Genomic DNA, 21,746 nt, shown 5'->3' on the forward strand with positions numbered 1-21,746 from the left:
TTTGCTAGCCTAGACGCGGTGGACTGTCACTCGAACCCTATTACCCTCGAATATCCACTGGTTCGGCACTGCTCCGCCGGTACCACAGAAAATTCCCTCATACAGCAGATCATTATTATTATTATTGTGAGATTATTAGCAAGAAGGAGAGGAGGAAGACGAGCGAGATAGCGCAGAACGAAGACCTCGCATCTCGATGCATGCAAGTCGTTGTCATATTCCACAGCATAGGGATCCGTTCTCCACTCCTCACGGCAGATGCTCGCCCGATCTTGTGCGCTTATTTGATCCTCGCCGCCAATTTGCGCATTGCACCATCCGCTTCCGCCGTCGCGAAGACTGACTGCCGGTGCCTATATTATCGCATCATCTCTCTCGCGTGGCCGTCTTCTCATCAAAAGTCCCGTATTCCTGCCTGCCTGTGTTTCTCTGCTACCTGCCTCCTACTTCTATCTATCGCTATCGCTATCGCTATCACTATCTACTCTCTATCTAATCTATCAACATAGTCATCCTGCCTGGAGCATAACTAGCTATAATTTGCGTGTGAACCAGCTGGAGTGGACGGGGAGTTCAGCTTGGCCATCGCCGTCACGTGCAGCGCCCTCCCTTCCTCTCTCCCTCTTTCTCTCCTTCCCACCACAGCCCAGCAATTGACGATTCGCGAATGACACAACCGCTCAAAACCATTGCGGTGGTGAACGCCACAGGGCGTCAAGCTGCGTCCCTCATTCGCGTGGCCTCAGCTCTTGGGTACCGTGTTCGCGCGCACACCCACACGCTGAAAGGAGTCATTGCAGAAGAGCTGCAAGGCCTGCCCAATGTCACGCTCATCAAGGGCGACCTGAACAATAACCCGTCCCTGATGGACGAGGTCTTCAGGGGCGCCCAGCTCGCCTTCATCAACACCGTGTCGCAAGCCGGCGATGAGATCGCCATGGGTCGCGCGCTGGCCGACGCCGCAAAGCGCGCCGGCTCAATCCAGCACTACATCTACAGCAGCATGCCAGACCATTCCGTGCATGGCCCCTGGCCCGGCCTGCCCATGTGGGCGTGCAAATTCACCGTCGAGAACTACGTCCGCCAGATCGGTATTCCAGCTACTTTTGTCTACGCCGGAATCTACAACAATAATTTCACCAGTTTGCCGTATCCGCTGTTCCAGATGGAGTTGCAGCCAGACGGTAGTTTTGAGTGGGCGGCTCCTTTCAATCCAGACGTGCCATTGCCCTGGCTCGATGCCGAGCACGATGTCGGACCAGCGTTGATCCAGATCTTCAAGGACGGCCCAAAGAGATGGAACGGTCATCGGTTAGTCTTGTTCACGTATACACTCACTTGCCTACTCCATGTTACTAATATCCTACAGCATTGCCCTCACTTTCGAGACCCTGTCTCCGATACAGGTCTGCGCGGCCTTTGGACGTGCGTTGGGCCGGCGGTGCATCTACCGGCAGACACCCAAGATCGAAATCAAAGTCCGAATTCCCGACGGATATCGTGAACAACTCGAAGGACTCGAGAAGCTGTTCGGAGAACTGGAGGCGCCCTATTTCCCACAGCCGGAGTTCAATACCCCAGCCGCAGGGTCCCCAAAAGGCCTCGGGCCCGCAGGAGGCAAAGGCGCAGGTGCCGGCATGATGCAAGGACCCGGCGGCGTGGTGTCACAACGTGTGACGGACGAAGCGAGGAAGCTGTGGCAGGGCTGGCGTGACATGGAAGAATACGCGCGGGAAGTCTTTCCAGTCGAGGAAGAAGCGAATGGTTTACAATGGATGTTGTGATCTTTCCTTCTTGCTTTTAATCTCGACTTTTTTTCTTTGCCATCTCTTTTCAATTCATTGCCGGCGTCTCTTTTCTCATTCCCCCCCCTTCTCTCATGACTTGCATATCGGCTGGCTGGGTGTCACCACGATCTTTGACATTTTTTTTAAATCATGAACGACTGACAAATCGTCGTCGAATTGAGCTTACGGCGTACTGTTGGATTATTCCCCTTCTCTCTCTGATTTTCTTTGTGAGGTTTGACAGAGACAAAAGTCATTTTATCTGATTTCATTTTTTTCTTACTCAACTTTCCACGTTTCTAACGACTAATCTAATTTTGTGTCTGGGTGGTGGTGGTCTGATTTGGCATTACTACTGACAGCGTTGCGATAAACTTGAATTCCTTGAATCAACCTTCAACAAACCCTCAATTGAATACGGCAATCTTTTTCTTTATAGTCATCTGCTTGTAGTTAGCTCTGGCCCTAATCGGCGGTGTGGAGCATGCCGTCATCTAATCAGAGCTCTTGCCCGGAGTAAACCCTGTAAGCTTTCCCTTTTTTTTTTTTTTTTTTCCCTTGCTTCTCCTCTTCCTACTAATAAAACATTTTTCATTTCCATCCATTCTGATCTACAAAGTCATACTTCCATCACCCCCTGACATTCAACCACCAAAAATGTCCGCCGACGAAGAAGTCCCCAAGGAAGCTGGGCGCAAGATTGCTCAGCTGGAGCAGGAATTCGTGCGTGCTAAGATTGAGCAGTGTGCGTTTTGACCTTTTGTTGTGTCTACAATTTATAGTTTTCCTATTTGTTAAATATTGATTAATTTGCATTGCTAATTCTATTGACAATTCTATTTCTATCGAAAAACAGTGCGCAAACAAATCCCTGTCCTGCGCCCTCTCTACGCCAAGCGAAATGCCCTCGTTGCCTCCAAAGAGCTGCAGGAAGCCGATTTCTGGCCGCGCGTCTTCTCCAGCGCACCTGAAGAAATCGATGAGCATGTGCTCCCCTCTGACACCGCCGTCATCGGCCAGTGCCTCAAGAACCTGACCGTCGAGCGCTTCGATGTAGATGAGAACGGCAACGGCGGCGATCCACGCAGCGTGCGCTTCACATTCGATTTTGTCACGGGCGACGATAACCCGTACTTCACCAACGCGCAGCTTATGAAGGAGTTCTACTACCGCACCAAAGTCACCAAGAGCGCCAAGGGTAAACGCCATGTTTGGGAAGGATACGTCTCGACGCCAGTGCGCATCAACTGGAAGAAAGACCAGGATTTGACCAAGGGGTTGCTGGATGCCGCGTGCGATTTGTACGAGGCCGAGCAGAAGAACAAGTCTGTTGATCGTACCCAGTTGCCGGAGTATGAGAAGCTGGAGAACAAGCTCGACGAGGTCGAGGATGAGACTAATCGCCTGGTTGGCGATGAGGAAGAGGAGGATGCTGATGATGAGAGCCCGCTTTCCGGTGTTAGTTTTTTCGCGTGGTTCGGATACCGCGGTAACAATGTCACTGCTGAGCAGTCCGCTGAAGCTGCCAAGGAGGAGCTCGAGCGCTGGCAGAAGATTGAAAAGGGGGAGAAGGTTGATGACGATGACGATGAAAACGAGGACGAGGATGAGGCTAGTCTTGCAAATGTTGAAGTGTTCACTGATGGTGATGATATTGCCGTCGCTTTGGCTGAGGACCTCTGGCCCAATGCTCTCAAGTATTACGGTATGTTCACTTCCATGCTGCTTTTGAATAAACCATGCTGATCAAAGATTTGCAGTCCAATCATACGACGTTGGTGATGATTTCGACGACGAGATGGATAATGAAGAACTCGACGATCTCGAAGACGACGAGGACGAGGACGAGGAAGACGGCGAGGATCGTCCAGCCAAGAAGGTCAAGACCTGATTAATTTCTTCCCATAGATTCCGGTGACTTGAAAAGTTATGGTTTTTTGTATATTTCACAGCACAAGTAATAGGATGAACAGGAGGACGAGGATGATGATTAGTATTCCGATACAGCAGGTCGAATACGTGTCTATTATATACCATTTGCTTTGTTAGTTTTGAAAACAATTTGTATCGCACGTTTATTTGAATTCGTATCCCGGTCGATTTAGGCAAGGAAGAAGAGAAAAGAAAAAAAAATAGACGTACCTTCATTCTTCCTCACAATAGTCCTGATCCTCTTCATTCCATTTGTCAGTTTCCCGCCAACTGTATCCGCTAGATTCTCAACATCGTCAAGCAACACAGCCTGATCCTCCAATTCGCGGCCCATAGTATCCGCTTGCTGTCGTAGATTGCCAACCGTGCGAAATACCCCGTCCAACTGCTCGTCCTGCGCAGCCATCATGTCCACCTGTCGTTGCTGCTCATACGTCGCATAGTAATCGTCATCATGCTCGTCTGCATCCGGGGACAGGGCGTCGAATTCCGAGGGATTAGGCAGTGCAGCACTGGTCCCCTTTTTCCCTTTTGTTGTTGTCGGCATTGTTTCCTGTTTCCTCATCTCCCGGGCCATCTCATCCACCTCCTTCCCTACATCTTCCACAAACTTGCGTCTGCGCTCCACTTCATCGAGCTCTAATCCGTAGCGGTAAGGATCGAGTTCGACCGCGCGCACCGACTCGGTCAGATCGGCGAGGTCGGCGCGGAGGTCTTCGAGCGTCGACTCGAGCTCGGCGCGGGATTGCTGGAGTTCCGGATTGGACGCTGAGGTTGTGAGCGAGCGGATGCGGAGGAAGGACGAATAGAGAGGACGGATGGTTTGTAGAGTGTTTATGACTTCTCTAGAAGCTTGCAGTTAGTTGATTTTGCTTGTTGGAGTTGTGCGGTTGCCGTGATGAATGGTGGTGAGCTTACGATTGGACCTGGAGGAAAGGATCTTCCGCCATGCTTGATATGTTATTTGTAGCGGGGTGTGAAGGAGAGTACAAGAACGAGTATATGTGTAGAAGAATGCTGGTATAATCGAACGACGCTGGCTGAATGACAAGAGATGGTGTGGCTGGTTGGCTGGAAGGTCAACAACGATGATGATGATGAGAACGGCGGAGGTGATTGGTCGCCGCCGCTAAGCCAACAAACACCACAAAGTCACATCAAACTATGTCACTAATAGATCTACGGGCAAACAGCCTACTTAACAAGTTGAACAAGTTGGTACTTCATATCCTGTTCCTGTCTATATAGATATTATATGCCAACAGATCTATGCTCAAGTAGACCAAGAAAACGCCAGTTCCATGCTTCGTAGCATCGCAGAAAGTGGTATCATCGGCAAGAGGGAGAAAAGAAGAAGAGAGAAAAAAAAAAAGCAAATAACCCAAAAAAAAACAAAAACAAAGAACAAAGTCATCCATCGAATAGATCGCCCTCTCCTCGCATCTGACGAACCCACTGCTTGCCCAGGTCAAAGGCATGTAGTCCGAAGAAATCGTTGAGAATGCTTTGTGTACTCGAACTCCTCAACCAAGCCTCGCACTGCTTGCAGTCGACAGTTGAGTCTCCGTTGCGCGCATCCCAGTATTCCTTGAGCGCTTCAGAATAATTGCATACCGGAGGTTCTCTTCTTCTTCCTCCTCCTCCTCCTCCTCCCTCCTCGCCCTTCCGCGCGCGCTCTTCAATGCTACAGCAATTCCCATCGGGCAACTCAAGGAAAATGCGAGCGAGTGAGTGCGCGCTCTGCCGCAGAAGAAACCAGTTTGTCACGTCCACGTCCTCGTTTAAGCTGTTGATGCTGGCGTCGTCATCGGGACTATGGGCAAAGATGATAGTCTCGAGAAACTGCCGCAGCATCTGCAAGGCAATGTGGAAATCCACGCGTCGCTCCAGATCGAGCATCTGCCGGAAGCGCCATCGCCGTTTGCCGACTTCTCGCTGCTGCGTCTTCCGCAGCAGCACGACGTGGACGTGCGACATGTGCCGAGGGAACCACCATGGGCTGCGATTGGCGGCGGATCTCTCGAATCCTATGCAGGGCAGCCAGCTCAGCAGGAGAAGGCGGTAGGAGCCCACGGCAAGCGTGCATGGGCGTAGCTTGACGCGCTCAATGTCGCGGGCGATATCCGACATGTGGAACATGACATACAGGCCTCGTTCGACGCGCTGGCGAAACATCTCGGCTTCGGCGTCCATCTCCCCGGCGCCCTTTATGGCCCACCAGGCGCCCCAGCCGGAGCGCGCAACGCGTGAGGCCAGTCGCAGCGCGGTCTCGCGGCGATACATGAACTTCTGCAGGTTGATGAAGCTGAGCGGGCTGCGCTGGCCCGTGATCGGGTCCATGGTCAGGATCTTGTCCAGCGGCGGGCTGATCTCATGAAGACGCAGAAACGAGGTGCAGAGAAAGGCCTCGTGGGACTTGATGGTCTCGAAAGTGGCCTTGTTCAGGCGACACAGCACTGGGATGGTCGACGCCTCGCCCATGCTCAGGATCAGGAAGAGCACGTCGGGCACGCCGCCGAAGATGTGCGGTCTATCAATCGACATGGCGGCTCGACCAGCATTTCTCGCTGGCTGTTTGCTGTCTGCGATGCCCTCCTCGGCGGGTCGACGTCGTGGTGGTGGTGGTGGTGGTGGTGGTGGTGGTGGTGGTCGTCGTCGTCGTGATGGTGATATGAAGAGATGGCGGTATGTGGCGTGGGCACCATCTTGTGGGGTCCGTCTGGCTTAAGGGTGCATGACTAGGCAGCTCACTAAGCAGAGGCTGGGCCTAAGTTGACCAACTAGTTCAATGCTGATAGTGATAGCCTGTGATGGCAAGTTGCAAGGAAGTTGGTTACTCGGATTACGCCGTCTGGGGATGGGGCCGCGAGCGGGCTTCTAGAAAACACTAAGCCATGCAACTCGCGAATCAGGGCTCGCAGCACCAGCAAATCACCAGCAAAATGTGACATCGCTCGCCAGCCAAATCACAGGGTCCTAGCCATGTTACAGGTTACAGCGCGGTGGGGGCCAAAAAATGCCTTTGCATCGTATTCATCCTCGGAATTAACGGCAAAACATGCACCCAAACAGGTGTGCGTTGCATGTAGGCATCGGCTATCATGCGGCAGCGAAAATGGACCAAGCTGTGTGAGGAACTCGTTACTGAAATGCTATGTTAACTAATAATAAGAATAATAATCATAACAATAATAACCATAACAATAATAACCATAACAATAATAATCATAACAATAATAATCATAAGAATAATAATAATGTAGTAGTGTAACTTGACGAGTTAGTATCTCGTTAACAAGGATATGCTATCGATAAGCGATAAGCGATAAGCCTAGCGCAGCCGGGCCGTCGAAATTATTTCTCGTCCGCCGCCGCAACAACAACCTTGGACGTCGCTTCTGGAAGGCTGAGCTCACATGGCCCCTTCCAAGCCCCTTCCCCTCCAGGATGAGTGGGACGACGTCGACTCGTACATCGACGCCCTGCTCTCGTTCGCAACATCAACGCCCCTGTTTCTAAACCTCTGCGGCGGCGTGCACATCCTCGACTTCCTCACCAGCACGCCCGATCTCTATACGACCTTGCTCCCGCAAGAATGGCGCGACTTCTTCCACGCACACGATCTGTACGACATCCTAGACTTGATCTTGGCCGACGAGCTCGCTCAATTCGAACGCCCCGGCGGCCTGGGATGGAACCAGGAAGCAGGCAGGCAGTGGAAGAATGGCCCTCTACCGCCGTCCTCGCTGCTAGACTACATTCGCAACATTCGCCGTCTGAGCCTGAAACGGGATTTCACCTCGACGCTCCCACCGCGCGCCAGTGCAATTCCGCGCCGCCTTGCAGTGGGCATGAAAACGAAGAAATTGCATGAAGTCGAGTACTTCTCCAAGTATGTCGACTCCTTTTCTACCGCCGTCTCGGAAACGCGCGGTGAACCAGTCACGCATATAGTCGATTTCGGCTCCGGTCAGAACTACCTGGGTCGAACACTGGCTCACTCTTATAACCGGCATATAATTGCCATTGAGCGCAAGCATGCATTCATTAAGGGAGCGCAAGGAATGGATGTGCGTGCCAGGTTGGTGGAGAGGAAGAAGAAGGAATTTCCCCCCCAAAAAGAGGAATATCAGGCAAAACAGAAAAAGGCCCATGACGAGGAAGCTTTATTAAATAAGGTTGGAGACGATGCATGCACAACATGTCCACCAAAAGCAGAAGAACCAGAGCAGCCACAAGAAGAGGACAATGACAGCACCATGTTCACCGTATTCAAAGACCTTGACCTCAGCGCTGACGACTTGCCATCTTTCCCGGCTAGTTTTGGCCAAAAGGCCAAAGACGAGGAAGTCCCAAGGCTGCGAGGCGCAATAGATTACATCGAACACAACATAAAAGACGGATATCTCGAGCCCATCATCCGACATGTCGTTGAACCAAGCCCCGTCAAGGGCGAAGGCGAAGAAGATGGAAGCGACGCTCGCGTCATGGTCGTCTCGCTCCATTCATGCGGCAATCTTCTTCACCACGGCATCCGCTCTCTCGTCCTCAACCCATCCGTCGTCGCAATAGCCATGATCGGATGCTGCTACAACCTGCTCACCGAACGCCTGGGACCAGCAACCTACAAGCTCCCCGTCCTACGGCACATGCACCAAAGACTGGTAACCACGTCTAACGGCTACGACCCACACGGCTTCCCCATGTCGAACCTCTTCGAGCAATACCCGCATCGCAGCGGCGGCACAGGAATCAAATTCAATATCACCGCGCGCATGATGGCCTGCCAGGCCCCATTCAACTGGTCGCGCGAAGACACCGAGGCATTCTTCACACGCCATTACTACCGCGCTGTTCTCCAGCGATTCTTCGCTGATCACGGCATCATACCGAAACCGCAGCTGGCGACCTTTGAAGCCTTGGCGCGCGATGCTTCTTCTCCCACCGCCCAAGATTATGACAACAACAACAACAGCGAAAAAGACAACTGGAAAAAAGCACCCGCCGTCGTAATCGGATCACTGAGAAAGACCGCCTACCACTCATTCGTCGCGTATGCAAAAGCCGCCATGACAAAACTATCCAAGGACCCGGCCCACAGAGACAAAATGAGTCGGTTGATGGATGAAACGTCGACGGAGGAATTGGAAAGATATGTCTCTGAATACGCGTATGCGAAGAAGAATATTAGCTTGGTCTGGGTTTTGATGGCGTTTAGTTCTACGTTGGTCGAGGCTATGATTGTGATTGATCGCTGGCAGTTTCTTAGAGAGCATGTGGCTTTGGGGCTGGTGAAGGAGTGCTGGGTTGAGCCAGTGTTTGATTACGCTCAGAGTCCGAGGAATTTGGCCGTGATTGGCATTAAAAATTAGTTTATTAGGCGTTTGGATATAGGTGTACATATATAAATATATATAGACCGAACTATGATACCCGACTGTCCGAGATTGTTGCCAATCCACTTGTCATTATCGTAACGGACATGAAATTTATATACGAATTTCTAGTTTAAGACAACCCTCTACTTAATCATGAGAGATGCAACACTTCTGGTTGCTTGGGACAAAGCTTCGAGTCAAATGGGTCACCTGCATGACAAGAAAGTTAGCACCATGCAAAGCCAAGTTCATCAATATGTAATAGCGTCAAGGCCTTGATTCAGATACGTTGGAATACGTGTTTGACATCAATCACAACTTGTGTGTCTGAGTGAGCTGGGTAACGATGTTGTCATCATGTAATGTGAGGCCATGTTAGACGGGTAGGAAGTGGAGGACAGACATACAAACTATGACTCCGTCAATTCGTTTTGAACGAGCAAGTTCTCGGGCAACTTGCTGTGGGGGTGGCCGAAGTGAGTTTCGACTTGGGTTTGAGTAGAGGAAGAACGCCTCGTTATATGATCTCACTGGTCTCTGCGCAGTCGTTCAACAAGCTTCTCTCTCAAGAAAGGGCTCAGTCCGAGTCTACAACTCTTATTAGCTTTGGAAAACGATGCATTATTCGTCTGTACTCACATTCCGTCGCGAGTCACTATTCGATACGTGCCTGTTCTTGTTAGACAAAGAAATCAAATCCCATACAGCTTAGTCTGAATACGAACCACTTGATTGATAATTTCCATTGCTGCCGACAAACTTCCCTTCGCTGTCAACTTCTACACTGCCGAAAATATCCTCGGGCCTAGCGAAGTGGCCAAGTTAGTACCAGTCTTATTTTTTTTTTTTTTTGTTCTTCAACCAATGCAAATCTCACCATGCAATCCGCCCATACTCCGGTGGCCGACGGTTGTCCGATACATGAATCCAACCCCCGCGGCCACCTGAGCCAGCACCACCTTGTCCACTTGCACCACCAGCGGAATCGCCACCAGCGCTTCCGCCCTGTCCGTAGCCATGTCTGTGCTTTCGACTCCGCTGAGGCGCGAAGAATATGCCTCCAGAACCCAAATTTGCGCCTGCAGTGGATACCATAACTTGAGCCTGCGATTGGACTTCAGGGTCTTTAGTGGCGTGCTCAGAGACCACTTCATCTAATATCTTGAGAAAATTTGAATTCTGGGTAAACGATTCCGGCGTAGGGGGCAGCTTCGATGTGCTGCCAATGGCTAGGTCCCGATTAGGCGGGTCCGATGAAAGCAAGGATAAAATATGGCTTCCTGGTCTTGCATTGTCAGGAAAGGTATACTGGATGGTAGATGCAGGTTAGCATGGACAAGCTTTCGGCCAAGGAGCAGAGCTTACTATATGGGGATGTCCTTCGAGCGTTGACAATAAGCGAGTGTGAGTAATTCCTCGAATGCTCCAAGAACGCGGAGCTCGCGTAAGCATTGTACTCATGATGATATAAAGTGAGCGGTGATAAAATCTTTGTATTAGGAAACGAGTGATGTGAAGTCGGGAGAGTGCTTTAAGTAGCACGCGCGGTGGAGAACGGAGCTTGGATGCAAACCAGGCAAACAACAGAATGAAGATGGATGCTTGAGTGAGCTTCGCGCTTTCCACATGCGATTATTCAGACTCCGCAGGACCCGCGTCAACGACGCTTTCTTGCAAGCGATTGCTTAATCACTAAAGACGAAAAGAAATCTGATTTCTACTCGTCCATATTCGATGCGCCCATCCTGCAGCTGGCGACGCCTCATGTAGGTATTGTGCTTGATGCGATACCGATGATAACGAAGACAAAATGGCTACTCCCTCGTCCAGGCCGAACCCAGGGGCAACTCCCACCCATTTGACTTCGTCTCCGCATCCCTCTGCAGTTCCCATGGGCCGCGGTCTATCTCACAAGTCTCCTTCAATTAGGACCCCCTCGGCTTCGGGCACTGGCCATGGCCACCATCCCAGTGCCTCCTCATACCAGGGTGCCACACCTCTCACAGCAACCGCAGGGCTAGACGACCCCGTTGCCCTTAGTTCACCCTCCGCTCTACTCGCTCTCGGTGGTTTCACAGGCATGAGCCCGGCTTTGAATGTTCACGATGGCTTAGTGGGCTCTGGTATGAACGACAGCGACCTTCGCGCACTCACCTTGGGCTTGGGAGGTTCTCGCAATCACGAGGAGGAGCGACGGAAACGTATCGAAGAGGTCGTCGAGCTGCTTCGTAGCCGAGTGGCGGGCCGAGGCGTGAGCAGAGAGGCGGTGGAGAGACTGGGCAGGCTCGAAGGGTTTGAATCTATATGGCAAGAAGATAGCTTAAGCATTGCTGGAAATTTTGTCGATTTGGAAATTGAGTTCTACCCAGGCGAAGATAATGTCAAAGATGTCAGCCTGAGTTACGCTTCGCTTGAAGGCGAGGGTGAAGGCGAAAGGCGAGAGGAAGCTACGGCTGTTCTTAAGGGCGATCTTATACAAACTTCTAAGGAACGAGAGGACAGAGCATGGAAAAGCCTTAAAGGGTTTCAGGGCAATCTCGAAAGACTCGCCAAGCTTGACAAGTTGAGTCAAGAGGTTAACTGCTTTGAGGCCGTGGAAAGCCTGTTTCAGTGCTTGCAGAAAGTTTGGGATGCCGAAAGTCAACGCGGTATTTATCGCGGTGCCTGCGATCATCTATGCTTGGGATCTATTGGCAGACCAAGTCTGCATAAGAGAGGCCGCGTTGGTATGGGGCTTGAGTACTGGGTTGAAAACCATCGGCTTCTATATGCGAAAAAGACCAAGAAGTCTGCAGATGATGTCATGACAATCGACTCTTCTGGAGAGAACGCAGACGGTGCGCAAGATAAATTACGAAGCGTTACAATTGAATGCGAAGAAGGATTTCCTTCATTGAGAATCTCGAAAGACTGGGTTGAGCCGCAAATCCTAACTCCTGTTGATGCAAACGCATCTTCTAATGAAAATTCGAACTCATCTAAAGCGGCTATAGTAATCAACTGGTCGGAGCCACCACCTACACTGCAATCGTCCACAGATAGCATTGACACTAGCATGGTTGGCTCTGGCACACCGAATCGGCGTTTCGTGGCGAAATTGGAACCGCATGTCCATGTTCCACTGTTGGTAGCAAATGATATATATCGACATCTTGGATTGACACTTCCGCCAGATTATAGAACACTCACCTATGATGACTTGCTGGTTCCTGGGTGGACAAGTAGCAGCATGGATGGCGACGATTCCATGTCTTCCGAGTCATTAGAGTCCCCTGAAAGACGGCGAAGGAAAGCTGTCGTGATATTCAATGGCGCAAATGAGCCTGTCCAGAAAAACCATAGCTATTCCTTCCAGGCATTTGAAGCTGCCCCCGGTAGAATCATCCGTGATTTTCCATTCTCCCATCCACGGCAACTAGCCGATATCTTTCCAGTAAGTTATTTTTTACTTTGTCCCTCGAGTTGAGAGCTTGCTAATGAGTACATTTAGATACTCCGACAGTATAGTCTGTTGGAAACCTTGATAAAGACGATATTTCCTCGCAAAGAATATATTGCCGGCATAACGAATGGTTCTAAATCTTCGTCTAAAACCTCAGAGACGATGTCTATATCTGCGGAGCCGCCATTTATGCGTGGTGAAGTCAGCGAGTTAAGCAATGGCGATGTGAACGAAGAGTTCCTGAACGGTCTTCTGGGTAGCAAGAACATTTCCAGCGCTATGGCTTGTCAGAGTGACCCGAGTACTGGTAGCAAATTTAGCCAAGCAAGGATTCATAGAGACTTCTTGGACACAGATGTCAGGGTTGATATAACTTTGCGGACACAAGTTGGACAGGCACCATTAGTCATGCTATTCATCACTTTCCCCGAGACGAAAGCGAACGGCCAAGCAATGACTCCAGATCTGAAGTTACAGAGAATTTTCATCAGTTTCGAGATTAAACCAAACGGCTACGTGAATGTCACTCAAGTGACTGGCTTGGGAGAGGGGACTGCCGATAAAGATCAGCCGGATAGCGAAGCGACCCCTGAGATGTTGAAACTTTACAAAAAGCTCAATAATGTGCTTGAGATATCCGAGGACCTAAGTGTTTTCGTGGAATATGTGGTGAACCGATCGCGAAAGGTGTGAACGATAGCTGGCGCGAACGAAAGAAACAAGCAGCCATCACTAGGTCATAATCTGTGTGCAGGACGAATTGCTTTAGAATCAGACGATGAGTTATTCACCGAGACTATTATTGCTTATCAGCCAAACGAGGTCATCCATTGATATACTCGCTATCCGTCGAGAAGCATCTTGTGTACATGTCCAAGGCGAATGAAGGTCAACGAGACATGGTTATAGATCCAAAAGTTCACGCCACCTGCATTGGACGAGTCAGGACTCGTCCACGGTCTAATGGAAGTTGAAAAAAACACCACCACCGATCAATAGACTCCTTTGCAAGAATAAAGGATTATTTTCATCATTTAATACCAATAACCAAGGGCTACTCAAAAACCCTCTACATATCGCTCTACGTTAGAATTAAACCCCGTAGACTTAGGATTTAAGGGTAGTTATTGGCAGCAATGAAGAAGGCCCCTTAGGGTTTCCCCTCATGTAACCCTAGACCTAACCCGAATCACTCCAGAATGGAAAAATCTGCAACAATTTACGTTCTTTGCTCGATAATAGAATTAACGAAATCACATATATTATAGTCATCAAGTCTGAGAATAATCCCATTGCAAAAAAATACCTCACTGAGGCAGCCATACTCGTTATCGCATCTCGTCGGAGTTCCCCGCATCCACCAGATGACAAATCTCCAGCTTATAAACCAACATCTTTTATACAAGCACTTGACCGTCTCCATGTAAGAGACTGCAAGCACGACACTAAGCGCGAGTCACACAATGACAACCGAACTGAAGTCGGTGCTCGTATTTGGAGCAACCGGTGTCATAGGGCAATACGTCATCAGAGCGCTTATTGAAGAGAGCTCCCGGTTCGATCGTCTAGCGATTTTTACATCGCCATCAACCTTGCAGAAAAAAGTTGAAGAGATTCAGTGGCTCAGAGAGAAGGGGGTGGAGGTGATTGGCGGCGATCTTACGAACGAGGAGCATGTGTTGCGTGCTTATGCAGGTAGGTACATAATGCTCATTCGTAGCCATCGCTTAGCCACCCATCTACCCATATATGCATGGGCCCAAGAGAAATATAATGCTAATTGAATATGCAGGGTTCGACACAGTCATAAGCTGCGTCGGTCGAAATATGATCAAAGCCCAAATTGATCTACTCCGCTGGGCAGAAGAGTCAAGCCCCAATATCACACGATTTTTCCCCTCAGAGTATGGAACCGATATTGAGTATGGGCCACAGTCAGCCTTTGAAAAGCCACATCAGGGAAAATTGCAAGTAAGAGAGTTTATCAGGACTTCAATTCGACGGACTGAGTTTACCTACTTGGTTACGGGGCCTTATATCGACCTCTACATTGGAAAACTGAGCCAGAATCCCCATGCTGGATCTTTTGATGTTGTGGAGAAGAAGGCTACATTGCTGGGATCAGGAGATGAGCAGGTCAGCTTTACAACAATGAAAGAGTAAGTACTCTGTTGCGGCATCACTTTGGAAGTCTCTGTACAGTCACTAATCAGACAAACATATAGCGTTGGAAAGCTATTGGTGGCAGCGCTTCGAAATCCAACAGTATCTCGTAATAGAGCCCTGAGGGTATGCTCATTCACCACCACGCCTCATGAGATACTGGCAGAATATGAGCGCCAGACCGATAGCAAGTGGTCAGTTGAGTACACATCTCTTGCGGATTTGAAGACCCTGGAAAATATTGCATGGGAAGCTGGGGACCCCATGGCTTCAATTTTTACTCTGCGGCGGATTTGGACAGAAGGAGGGACGCTATATGAATCGAACGATAACCAAGACATTAACATGCAATCTTCAGACCTGGACACGCTGGCAGATGCTATTGGAAGAGCTGTTGCTTTGAATGGACAAGAAGGGTTCCAGAGTGGTGACGTATAGATATACTTGGAATACTTGCATACCTGTTCAGAAGAATCTACTTGAGAAAAAAGAGAATAAACCCAATAACATAAACCGTTTTCTTTGAATAATACTACTCATCTGGCTCTAAACCTCTTCCCAAGAATGTTGACTCTCCAAACTCTCGTTCAGCAACTTGAAAAAGGGGCAGCCCCATGAAATAACCACCAGCTGGATGACCAAGGGCCTGCCAGGTCGAAGCAGCTTCGACCTCTCCAATCTTTACCAACGGCTTCCCTGACCCATTACTGCTCGCATCAGCGGCCAGTTGAACCTGGCAGCATTTATCCAGCAGCACAAACCAGGCAACAACCGCCTCAATTGACGGACCAACTGTCAATAGACCATGGTTACCAAGCAGTGCCGCCTTCTTTGGTCCCAGTTGTTTTGCAATTGCCTTTCCCTCCTCCGACGCGAGCACCACACCGGCGAAATTGGAGTACAAGATATGGTCATTGTGGAACACGCAAGAGTCTTGCGTCAACATATCCAATGTCCTGCCCGTAGCACAAAAGGCACGCCCGTACACACTGTGAGAATGGGCTGCGCAAAGCACATCAGGGCGCGCCGAATGAATTTCAGAGTGAATCGCATAGGCAGCGTAATTCAGTCTCCGATTCTTGCCGCCTTCGACTACTTTTCCCGAATGGTCGACACGGATGAGGTCTTCATCCCTGATGAGACTGAAATGCTTCCCAAAGGGATTCACCCAGAAGCTAGTCGGGTCCACGGGGTCTCGCACAGTGATATGACCGGCAACGCCTTCACAGAATCCGAACTGAGCAAAGACGCGGAAGGCGAGCACCAGTCGATGTTTGAGATATGCACGCTCCTCAAGTGGATCTCTGAACTTTGGCGGGGCACTCGTTTCGTCGTGAATGAAGGCTAATTCTGGGTCTCCGGAGGCATGCTGAACGGCCTCCTGTGTCACTGTCGAGCTCATATTATAGATTTTTGCCAGGTGCACCCGGCAGCAACAAAGGTGTGTAGTATATCGTGCGTATACCGTGACAGTTAAGGTTATATGAAGTGGGCAGGTGTTAGGCTATGTTATTATTCTACGGATACTTGCTGAACAGATAGGACCAAAATATACAGAACCAGTCATGAAGGAGCTGTTTTATCTGGGAATTCGCTATCTTGGTAGTTTACAAACTAGTCATAATCATAAAAGCCAAAAAAAAAAAAAAAAAGGCTCGAGTTCACCCGCAAGATAAGCTCGTTTCTGGGCGTCGCTGTTCTCCGTCGATGGCGTTCGGAGACATGTCCGACTTATCACGATATTAATGGAATGGCCTGTAAAATAAGCAAAAGCTCCAAAACTAACCGAGTGGGTGTTCATATGAGAAAAAGAAAAGAAAAATATCGAAGAAACGAATCAACACAGAAAATGGCAATCCACCAGACAATTGTCGCGCTGGAAACATTCTTCTGCCCAATTCCGTCTCTCACGTCTCTTCCATGCCCTTACACTCTGCACACCTATGACCGAACAGCTGCATCGGAAATCAACGAGCGTATTGCACAAGCCACAGTCCTTATTGTAACGACATTGCCAATTCGCGCAGATGCGTTGGACGTGGCCGTCTCGCCGCATTTGCGGGCCATCGCTGTGGTGGCCTCTGGCACCAATAACATCGACCTAGTGGCATGCCAGCAGCGTGGAATCGTGGTGATGAACTCTCCAGGGGCAAATACAGAGTCCGTCGCGCAGCATGCATTGACACTGCTTCTTGCAGCGAGACGAATGATCATTCCTATGCATGTTGCTACCATGGGATTGGATGAAGATGGGCACGAACGGAGTCAATGGGAACGCAAGGGGACATTAATGAATTTACTCAGAGATCGAAAAAGTAACCAGTTTCCCATTTCAATGATAGAGGAGGTTGTTGGTATTGTTGGATATGGTGTTGTTGGTAGTGCTTGCTCCTCGTTAAGATTTTTATACTAGTTGCGAACAAAAATCTCATGAACAATGTCAATCTAGGGAAACGACTCGCAAACATGTGCCAAGCGCTTGGTATGAGAGTGCAGGTTTCAGATCGCAAAAATCCACCGTCGCAAAGTACTGATCGCGTCTCTTTCCAAGAAGTTCTTCGAACCTCGACTGCCGTTGTTCTCTGTGTGCCGCTTACACCGTCGACCGAAAACCTGATATCCACCGAGGAGCTAAAGTTAATGGGCGAGCAAGCTCTGCTCATCAATGTATCCCGAGGAGGCGTTGTAGATGAAACTGCACTTGCAGAAGCTCTTAAGCAAGGATCCATTGGAGGAGCAGCAACGGATGTCTTTGCAAAAGAGCCAGCATCGTCGGCAAGCAGTCCGTTGCTGCACGCTGATATGAGAGAGACGAATCTCACAGTCTCGCCACATCTGGCGTGGCTAGCCCAATCAACGATTGAAAACTATCAGAGAGTACTAGTTGAAAATCTTCAAGGGTTTCTCGAAGAAAAACCTGTTAACGTTGTGAAAACATTAGCATAGCTAGTACGCTCTCTTTTCTCTGCAAATGAGCTTTTCTTTGCAGGTAAAAATGCAAAATGCAAAAAAAAAAAAAGAAAAACCCAAAAACTCGAATTAATTAATGAATATCATTCAAGCTTTCCTCCACGAACCAGTGGTCAAGCAAGTTCCATCCAGGGTAACTAGCTGCATCAAAAGAGCCATTCGTCCGACTTCTTCCAGCATGATTGCTTGTGAGCAATTCAAATGGATTATCAGGCAGACTTATGAAATCTGAGTCCATGTCGAACCTAGCTGGTTGCAGTTGCGCTGAACCGTGATACAGAAAACGAGTAAGTTCCGCGTCTTGACTAGCGCTGAAATGAAGTATGCAATCAGGGGAGAACACAGATTCCAGTAGAGGACCAAGAAGTCGTTCGTAGATTCCGGCGCAAGCTGCCACCTCCGTCCAGCCCTGGGATGCAATAATCAGGAAATTAGAAGTGAGAAGCTTTGTCCTCTCAAATACGTGCTGGGCACCAAACTTTTGGCGAATAGCAGTACCAGAATGGCGAAGAGAAAACAATACAACCATAGCTGCCTCGAAATTGTGATGTGCCGCAAACCATGGTCGGCGAAAGTAGCCACGCTCAAAATGCTCCTTGGCTAATTGAGCCCATTGGGTTGCAGCCTCAAAGCAGGTGAGTAAGCTGCTCTGCGAGGGAAGCGACATGCGAGGCGACGGACGGTGGAGCGTGAAAATAAATCGGCAGAATGAGAAGTCTTTCATCTCATCAACGCCTTCAATTGTGACTTGCCAGTGCTTATTCAAAGTGCGGCCTTTCTCCTCCATGTAGCCCAGCCAGTCGTCCCATGACATACTATCAGGTAATGCGGCAGCTTGAAAATGGACACCAATGAGTTCAGACTGTAAACGATGCAGTTTAGACCACTGTATGTAAGCCCCTGACATTCCTGCTACCACGGACTGTTCTTGCAGGGAAGGAAATGGGGCGTCTATAGCCGCATCCGGAATTGATAGAGGTCGATGCAAAACGCTACAGATTGACCGGTCCAAGCAATATGCAGACCAAAATATACGACGGCGTAAATCAAGCGTTTCCGAGTCAAGACTCCACTTCATTTCAGAAGCTTCTCTATGAAGTCCCAGCTGAAAGCACAGCCTCATAGCGGTACCGCACAACACCCACACATTCGCGGCTCGCGGGTTGATGGATGCAAAGAGTAGGATTAGAAGAGTGAGTTGCACTTCAGCTAGATCTGACGGAATAGAAGACCTGCTTGGCCAGTGCTGGATTCCCTCTTCATACAACGCATTGGAAAACGCAAAACAACGGCTTTCATGGCCGCCTTTAGAACTCCCTAGCGTCACGGTGATGGCCATGATCAAGTATATAGTTAGACAATCATAACTAGAGACTTGGAGAAGCTCCGCGGAGCCGATTGGTGATGTCGTATCAGCACATTGCACAAATTTGAGGACACGACTTAGTTGATCCCGTATTGTGTGTGGCTGAAGAAACGGATACTGCGGCAGTAGGTGATGGATAAATTTATCGATCAGGCTTTGAGCCAGATGAGTAGGTAGGCTCTTTAAAACCTTGGTGTCCAGTGTAGATCTACATGCACGCGGACTAATTGCGCTTCTCCTGATCTCTGTTGGAGTCGCGGAGGCTTTAGCAGAGGATGGAGTCAATCCCATACGCACACGCGATACCAAGTCTGTGAGATCGGATTCAAGGGGCGAAACAGCCGCAATCATCATCTGAATATCTTCACTTGCCAGAATCGCCCGGTGCACTGGATCAGGCGGCGGCGATGGTGAAGTACTAGTATGGTCATCCTCGTGATGACTCATTCTATCAACGACGAAGCCATGAGCATGCTGACGCAACCCAAGTAGAGTATCGGAGGCATTCAATGCATCCAAGCCCTCTTTTTGGGACAATTCCGTTTCTAATGCTGCAATCTCGTCTTCCAGAAAGTGGACGATACTCCGGGGCACTTTGGCTTCACCGCCGCGGGGGTTGGAGCCCGCACATTCAGCCTTAGCTTTGAGGCATTGGGAGCAGGAGGGTATTCCTCGATCACACTAGGGAGTTGTACGAATGTTAATGTGGCTCAAAAAAAAAAAGTCTCGAGAGCGGACAGCCTACCGACCTTGATTTTCCGGCGCCGACAGCGAGCGCAGGATAGGATGCTCCGTTGGCACTGCTTCTCCCCCATTGCCTGCTAGCATGGTACCCACAAAGCGTCTCGATTTTAAGTAACCAGAGATCACGGAGCAAGGAAAGTTCGGTGAAGCGTAGTGAGAAGCAGGAAGGGAAGAATCGCAGATGAAGTGCGGCGATGTCCGCAGGCAGCCTTATCGTTATCGCCCAGAATGAACTACAGCCTTAGGCAGAAAGAAGAGCGATAGATAAAAACAACAACAACCACTGCTGTTGAGCTGAAAGAGAGAATCCATAGGAGCTTGACCGTGGATATCCATTCTGACATCACGACGTCAACCACAATGGCCTCCCAATCTATAGTGCTGGAAGAGTCGAGCTCTTCCGGGTTATCACCGAAATATGCGGGGCTCGCAGTCAACGCCGTACGCTTGATGAGCACCTTGGATGCTGCTTGTGGCTGGGGAAGGTGAGTTGTGACACTTATTCTTTGCGAAAAGCGAAGGAAAGAAACTATGGCTGAATAGACCTCGAAATCAACAGCACACCGGACGGGGGCATGAACCGCCTCTCCCTAAACAACGACGATAAGAAGGTCAGAGATTGGTTTATCGAAGAGACCGCAAAATATGGCTGTCACCACAAGGTCGACGAAATGGGAAATATATTCGCCATTCGACCTGGACAGAACAACAGCCTGCCTCCTATCGGACTAGGTTCTCATCTGGATACTCAACCAACTGGCGGGAAATACGACGGAATATTGGGGGTTATATCCGGAATCGAGGTTCTCAAGGTCCTTCACCAGCATCAGATTACCTCGTATGCTCCCGTGGCGGTGGTGAACTGGACAAATGAAGAGGGTGCTCGCTTCCCACCTGCAATGCTGTGTTCTGGAGTCTGGGGAGGTGCTTTCACTGTTCCATGGGCCCATGCAAGGGCCGAGCTCGAAGGCCATACGACGCTGAAAGAAGAACTCCAACGAATTGGATACCTTGGAACAACGCCATGCTCATACGCTGCCAATCCGCTTCTCGCCCATTTCGAGGTTCATATCGAACAAGGGCCCATTCTAGACAAAGCAGAGCAGGCAGCCGCAGTAGTGAAAGGCGTGCAGAGCATTCGATGGTACAATGTGCAAGTCACCGGCCGAGAGGCACATACCGGTACTACTCCCATGGAAAGCCGAAGTGACGCTCTCCTTGGAGCCGCAAAGATGATTGTTGCTACCAATCAGATCGTGACCGAGGGTGAATTATTTGAACGCGGAGGTCGCGCAACTATTGCTGTTATCAATTCCATGCCTCAGAGTATCAATACAATCGCAGGCAATGTTAGGCTTGGCCTCGATATTCGAGCTCCCGCAGATTCCGACGTGGAGCTGATTGAATCCCTGTGCAAGAAACGCTTCCAGGAGGTCTGCGATGAGCATGGCCTGAAAATGGAATTTGACAACTTCTGGGTTTCTCCGGCACTCAACTTCGACCCTACCATGGTCCAGTGCGTAAGAGACTCGTGCAGCTCCATTAGTTGCAACGGTAAAGAATTGGTCAGCGGAGCTGGACACGATAGTGTTTATACCAGTCGCAAGGTGCCCACTGCTATGATCTTTGTGAGGTGTCGCGATGGTGTCAGTCACAATCCGACTGAATATTCAAGACCAGAAGAGTAAGTTATCCTATACGTCACTGCTGGAGAAGAAAGTATTGACCTCTCCCATAGTTGTGCCGCTGGCGCTCAGGTTCTTCTTGGTGCTTATCTGAGGTACGATGAGCTTGTACGGAAATCGACTGAAGCAAAGATTTAGATTTGCATTTGATCAATCCATGTTTAAAGTCGGATGATCAGGAGTACTAAGTGAAAATGTATTTATTTTGGAGAAGTTGCCATACCTACGTACCTACGTACTAGGTAGTCAATCTTGAAATTCTACTTTTTTATTCCACCT

The 21,746-nt window shown here is 49.6% G+C and overlaps 12 protein-coding genes across 12 annotated transcripts, besides 3 other annotated features; 7 read left to right on the plus strand and 5 right to left on the minus strand.

The window, feature by feature from the left end:
• Nucleotides 1-667: 667 nt before the first annotated feature.
• UA08_00573 (Nitrogen metabolite repression protein nmrA) lies at nucleotides 668-1,784 on the plus strand (the record flags this gene model as incomplete). The annotated part of the gene is made up of 2 exons (XM_020260394.1): nucleotides 668-1,311; nucleotides 1,370-1,784. 2 exons carry the CDS (start codon nucleotides 668-670, stop codon nucleotides 1,782-1,784), a joined length of 1,059 nt encoding a protein of 352 aa, XP_020124199.1.
• A 660-nt stretch (nucleotides 1,785-2,444) lies between these two features.
• UA08_00574 (hypothetical protein) lies at nucleotides 2,445-3,678 on the plus strand (the record flags this gene model as incomplete). The annotated part of the gene is made up of 3 exons (XM_020260395.1): nucleotides 2,445-2,532; nucleotides 2,644-3,492; nucleotides 3,548-3,678. The coding sequence occupies 3 exons, from the start codon at nucleotides 2,445-2,447 to the stop codon at nucleotides 3,676-3,678; spliced, it is 1,068 nt and encodes a 355-aa protein (XP_020124202.1).
• Nucleotides 3,557-3,647: a repeat region (Identified by RepeatMasker using a combination of RepBase library and repeat library created with RepeatScout).
• Nucleotides 3,679-3,888: 210 nt separating the features above from the next.
• UA08_00575 (hypothetical protein) lies at nucleotides 3,889-4,669 on the minus strand (the record flags this gene model as incomplete). The annotated part of the gene is made up of 2 exons (XM_020260396.1): nucleotides 3,889-4,564; nucleotides 4,638-4,669. 2 exons carry the CDS (start codon nucleotides 4,667-4,669, stop codon nucleotides 3,889-3,891), a joined length of 708 nt encoding a protein of 235 aa, XP_020124201.1.
• A 460-nt stretch (nucleotides 4,670-5,129) lies between these two features.
• On the minus strand, nucleotides 5,130-6,263 carry UA08_00576 (hypothetical protein; the record flags this gene model as incomplete). The annotated part of the gene is made up of 1 exon (XM_020260397.1): nucleotides 5,130-6,263. One exon carries the CDS (start codon nucleotides 6,261-6,263, stop codon nucleotides 5,130-5,132), a length of 1,134 nt encoding a protein of 377 aa, XP_020124204.1.
• Nucleotides 6,264-6,328: 65 nt separating this feature from the next.
• Nucleotides 6,329-6,406: a repeat region (Identified by RepeatMasker using a combination of RepBase library and repeat library created with RepeatScout).
• Nucleotides 6,407-6,881: 475 nt separating this feature from the next.
• Nucleotides 6,882-6,978: a repeat region (Identified by RepeatMasker using a combination of RepBase library and repeat library created with RepeatScout).
• A 157-nt stretch (nucleotides 6,979-7,135) lies between these two features.
• UA08_00577 (hypothetical protein) lies at nucleotides 7,136-9,091 on the plus strand (the record flags this gene model as incomplete). The annotated part of the gene is made up of 1 exon (XM_020260398.1): nucleotides 7,136-9,091. The coding sequence occupies one exon, from the start codon at nucleotides 7,136-7,138 to the stop codon at nucleotides 9,089-9,091; it is 1,956 nt and encodes a 651-aa protein (XP_020124203.1).
• A 533-nt stretch (nucleotides 9,092-9,624) lies between these two features.
• On the minus strand, nucleotides 9,625-10,558 carry UA08_00578 (hypothetical protein; the record flags this gene model as incomplete). The annotated part of the gene is made up of 5 exons (XM_020260399.1): nucleotides 9,625-9,685; nucleotides 9,737-9,767; nucleotides 9,823-9,902; nucleotides 9,975-10,405; nucleotides 10,463-10,558. The coding sequence occupies 5 exons, from the start codon at nucleotides 10,556-10,558 to the stop codon at nucleotides 9,625-9,627; spliced, it is 699 nt and encodes a 232-aa protein (XP_020124206.1).
• Nucleotides 10,559-10,907: 349 nt separating this feature from the next.
• On the plus strand, nucleotides 10,908-13,232 carry UA08_00579 (hypothetical protein; the record flags this gene model as incomplete). The annotated part of the gene is made up of 2 exons (XM_020260400.1): nucleotides 10,908-12,530; nucleotides 12,588-13,232. 2 exons carry the CDS (start codon nucleotides 10,908-10,910, stop codon nucleotides 13,230-13,232), a joined length of 2,268 nt encoding a protein of 755 aa, XP_020124205.1.
• Nucleotides 13,233-14,002: 770 nt separating this feature from the next.
• UA08_00580 (hypothetical protein) lies at nucleotides 14,003-15,140 on the plus strand (the record flags this gene model as incomplete). The annotated part of the gene is made up of 3 exons (XM_020260402.1): nucleotides 14,003-14,234; nucleotides 14,332-14,698; nucleotides 14,765-15,140. 3 exons carry the CDS (start codon nucleotides 14,003-14,005, stop codon nucleotides 15,138-15,140), a joined length of 975 nt encoding a protein of 324 aa, XP_020124699.1.
• A 94-nt stretch (nucleotides 15,141-15,234) lies between these two features.
• Nucleotides 15,235-16,104, minus strand: UA08_00581 (hypothetical protein; the record flags this gene model as incomplete). The annotated part of the gene is made up of 1 exon (XM_020260403.1): nucleotides 15,235-16,104. The coding sequence occupies one exon, from the start codon at nucleotides 16,102-16,104 to the stop codon at nucleotides 15,235-15,237; it is 870 nt and encodes a 289-aa protein (XP_020124700.1).
• A 447-nt stretch (nucleotides 16,105-16,551) lies between these two features.
• UA08_00582 (hypothetical protein) lies at nucleotides 16,552-17,648 on the plus strand (the record flags this gene model as incomplete). The annotated part of the gene is made up of 2 exons (XM_020260404.1): nucleotides 16,552-17,017; nucleotides 17,152-17,648. 2 exons carry the CDS (start codon nucleotides 16,552-16,554, stop codon nucleotides 17,646-17,648), a joined length of 963 nt encoding a protein of 320 aa, XP_020124701.1.
• A 97-nt stretch (nucleotides 17,649-17,745) lies between these two features.
• On the minus strand, nucleotides 17,746-19,853 carry UA08_00583 (hypothetical protein; the record flags this gene model as incomplete). Its single annotated transcript, XM_020260405.1, has 2 exons — nucleotides 17,746-19,719; nucleotides 19,788-19,853. 2 exons carry the CDS (start codon nucleotides 19,851-19,853, stop codon nucleotides 17,746-17,748), a joined length of 2,040 nt encoding a protein of 679 aa, XP_020124702.1.
• A 289-nt stretch (nucleotides 19,854-20,142) lies between these two features.
• On the plus strand, nucleotides 20,143-21,605 carry UA08_00584 (hypothetical protein; the record flags this gene model as incomplete). The annotated part of the gene is made up of 3 exons (XM_020260406.1): nucleotides 20,143-20,267; nucleotides 20,342-21,466; nucleotides 21,521-21,605. 3 exons carry the CDS (start codon nucleotides 20,143-20,145, stop codon nucleotides 21,603-21,605), a joined length of 1,335 nt encoding a protein of 444 aa, XP_020124703.1.
• Between the last annotated feature and the right edge of the window lie 141 nt (nucleotides 21,606-21,746).

This window comes from Talaromyces atroroseus (assembly GCF_001907595.1).
Source record: "Talaromyces atroroseus strain IBT 11181 chromosome Unknown scaffold_0, whole genome shotgun sequence".
NCBI classification, from domain to species: Eukaryota; Fungi; Ascomycota; class Eurotiomycetes; order Eurotiales; family Trichocomaceae; genus Talaromyces; species Talaromyces atroroseus.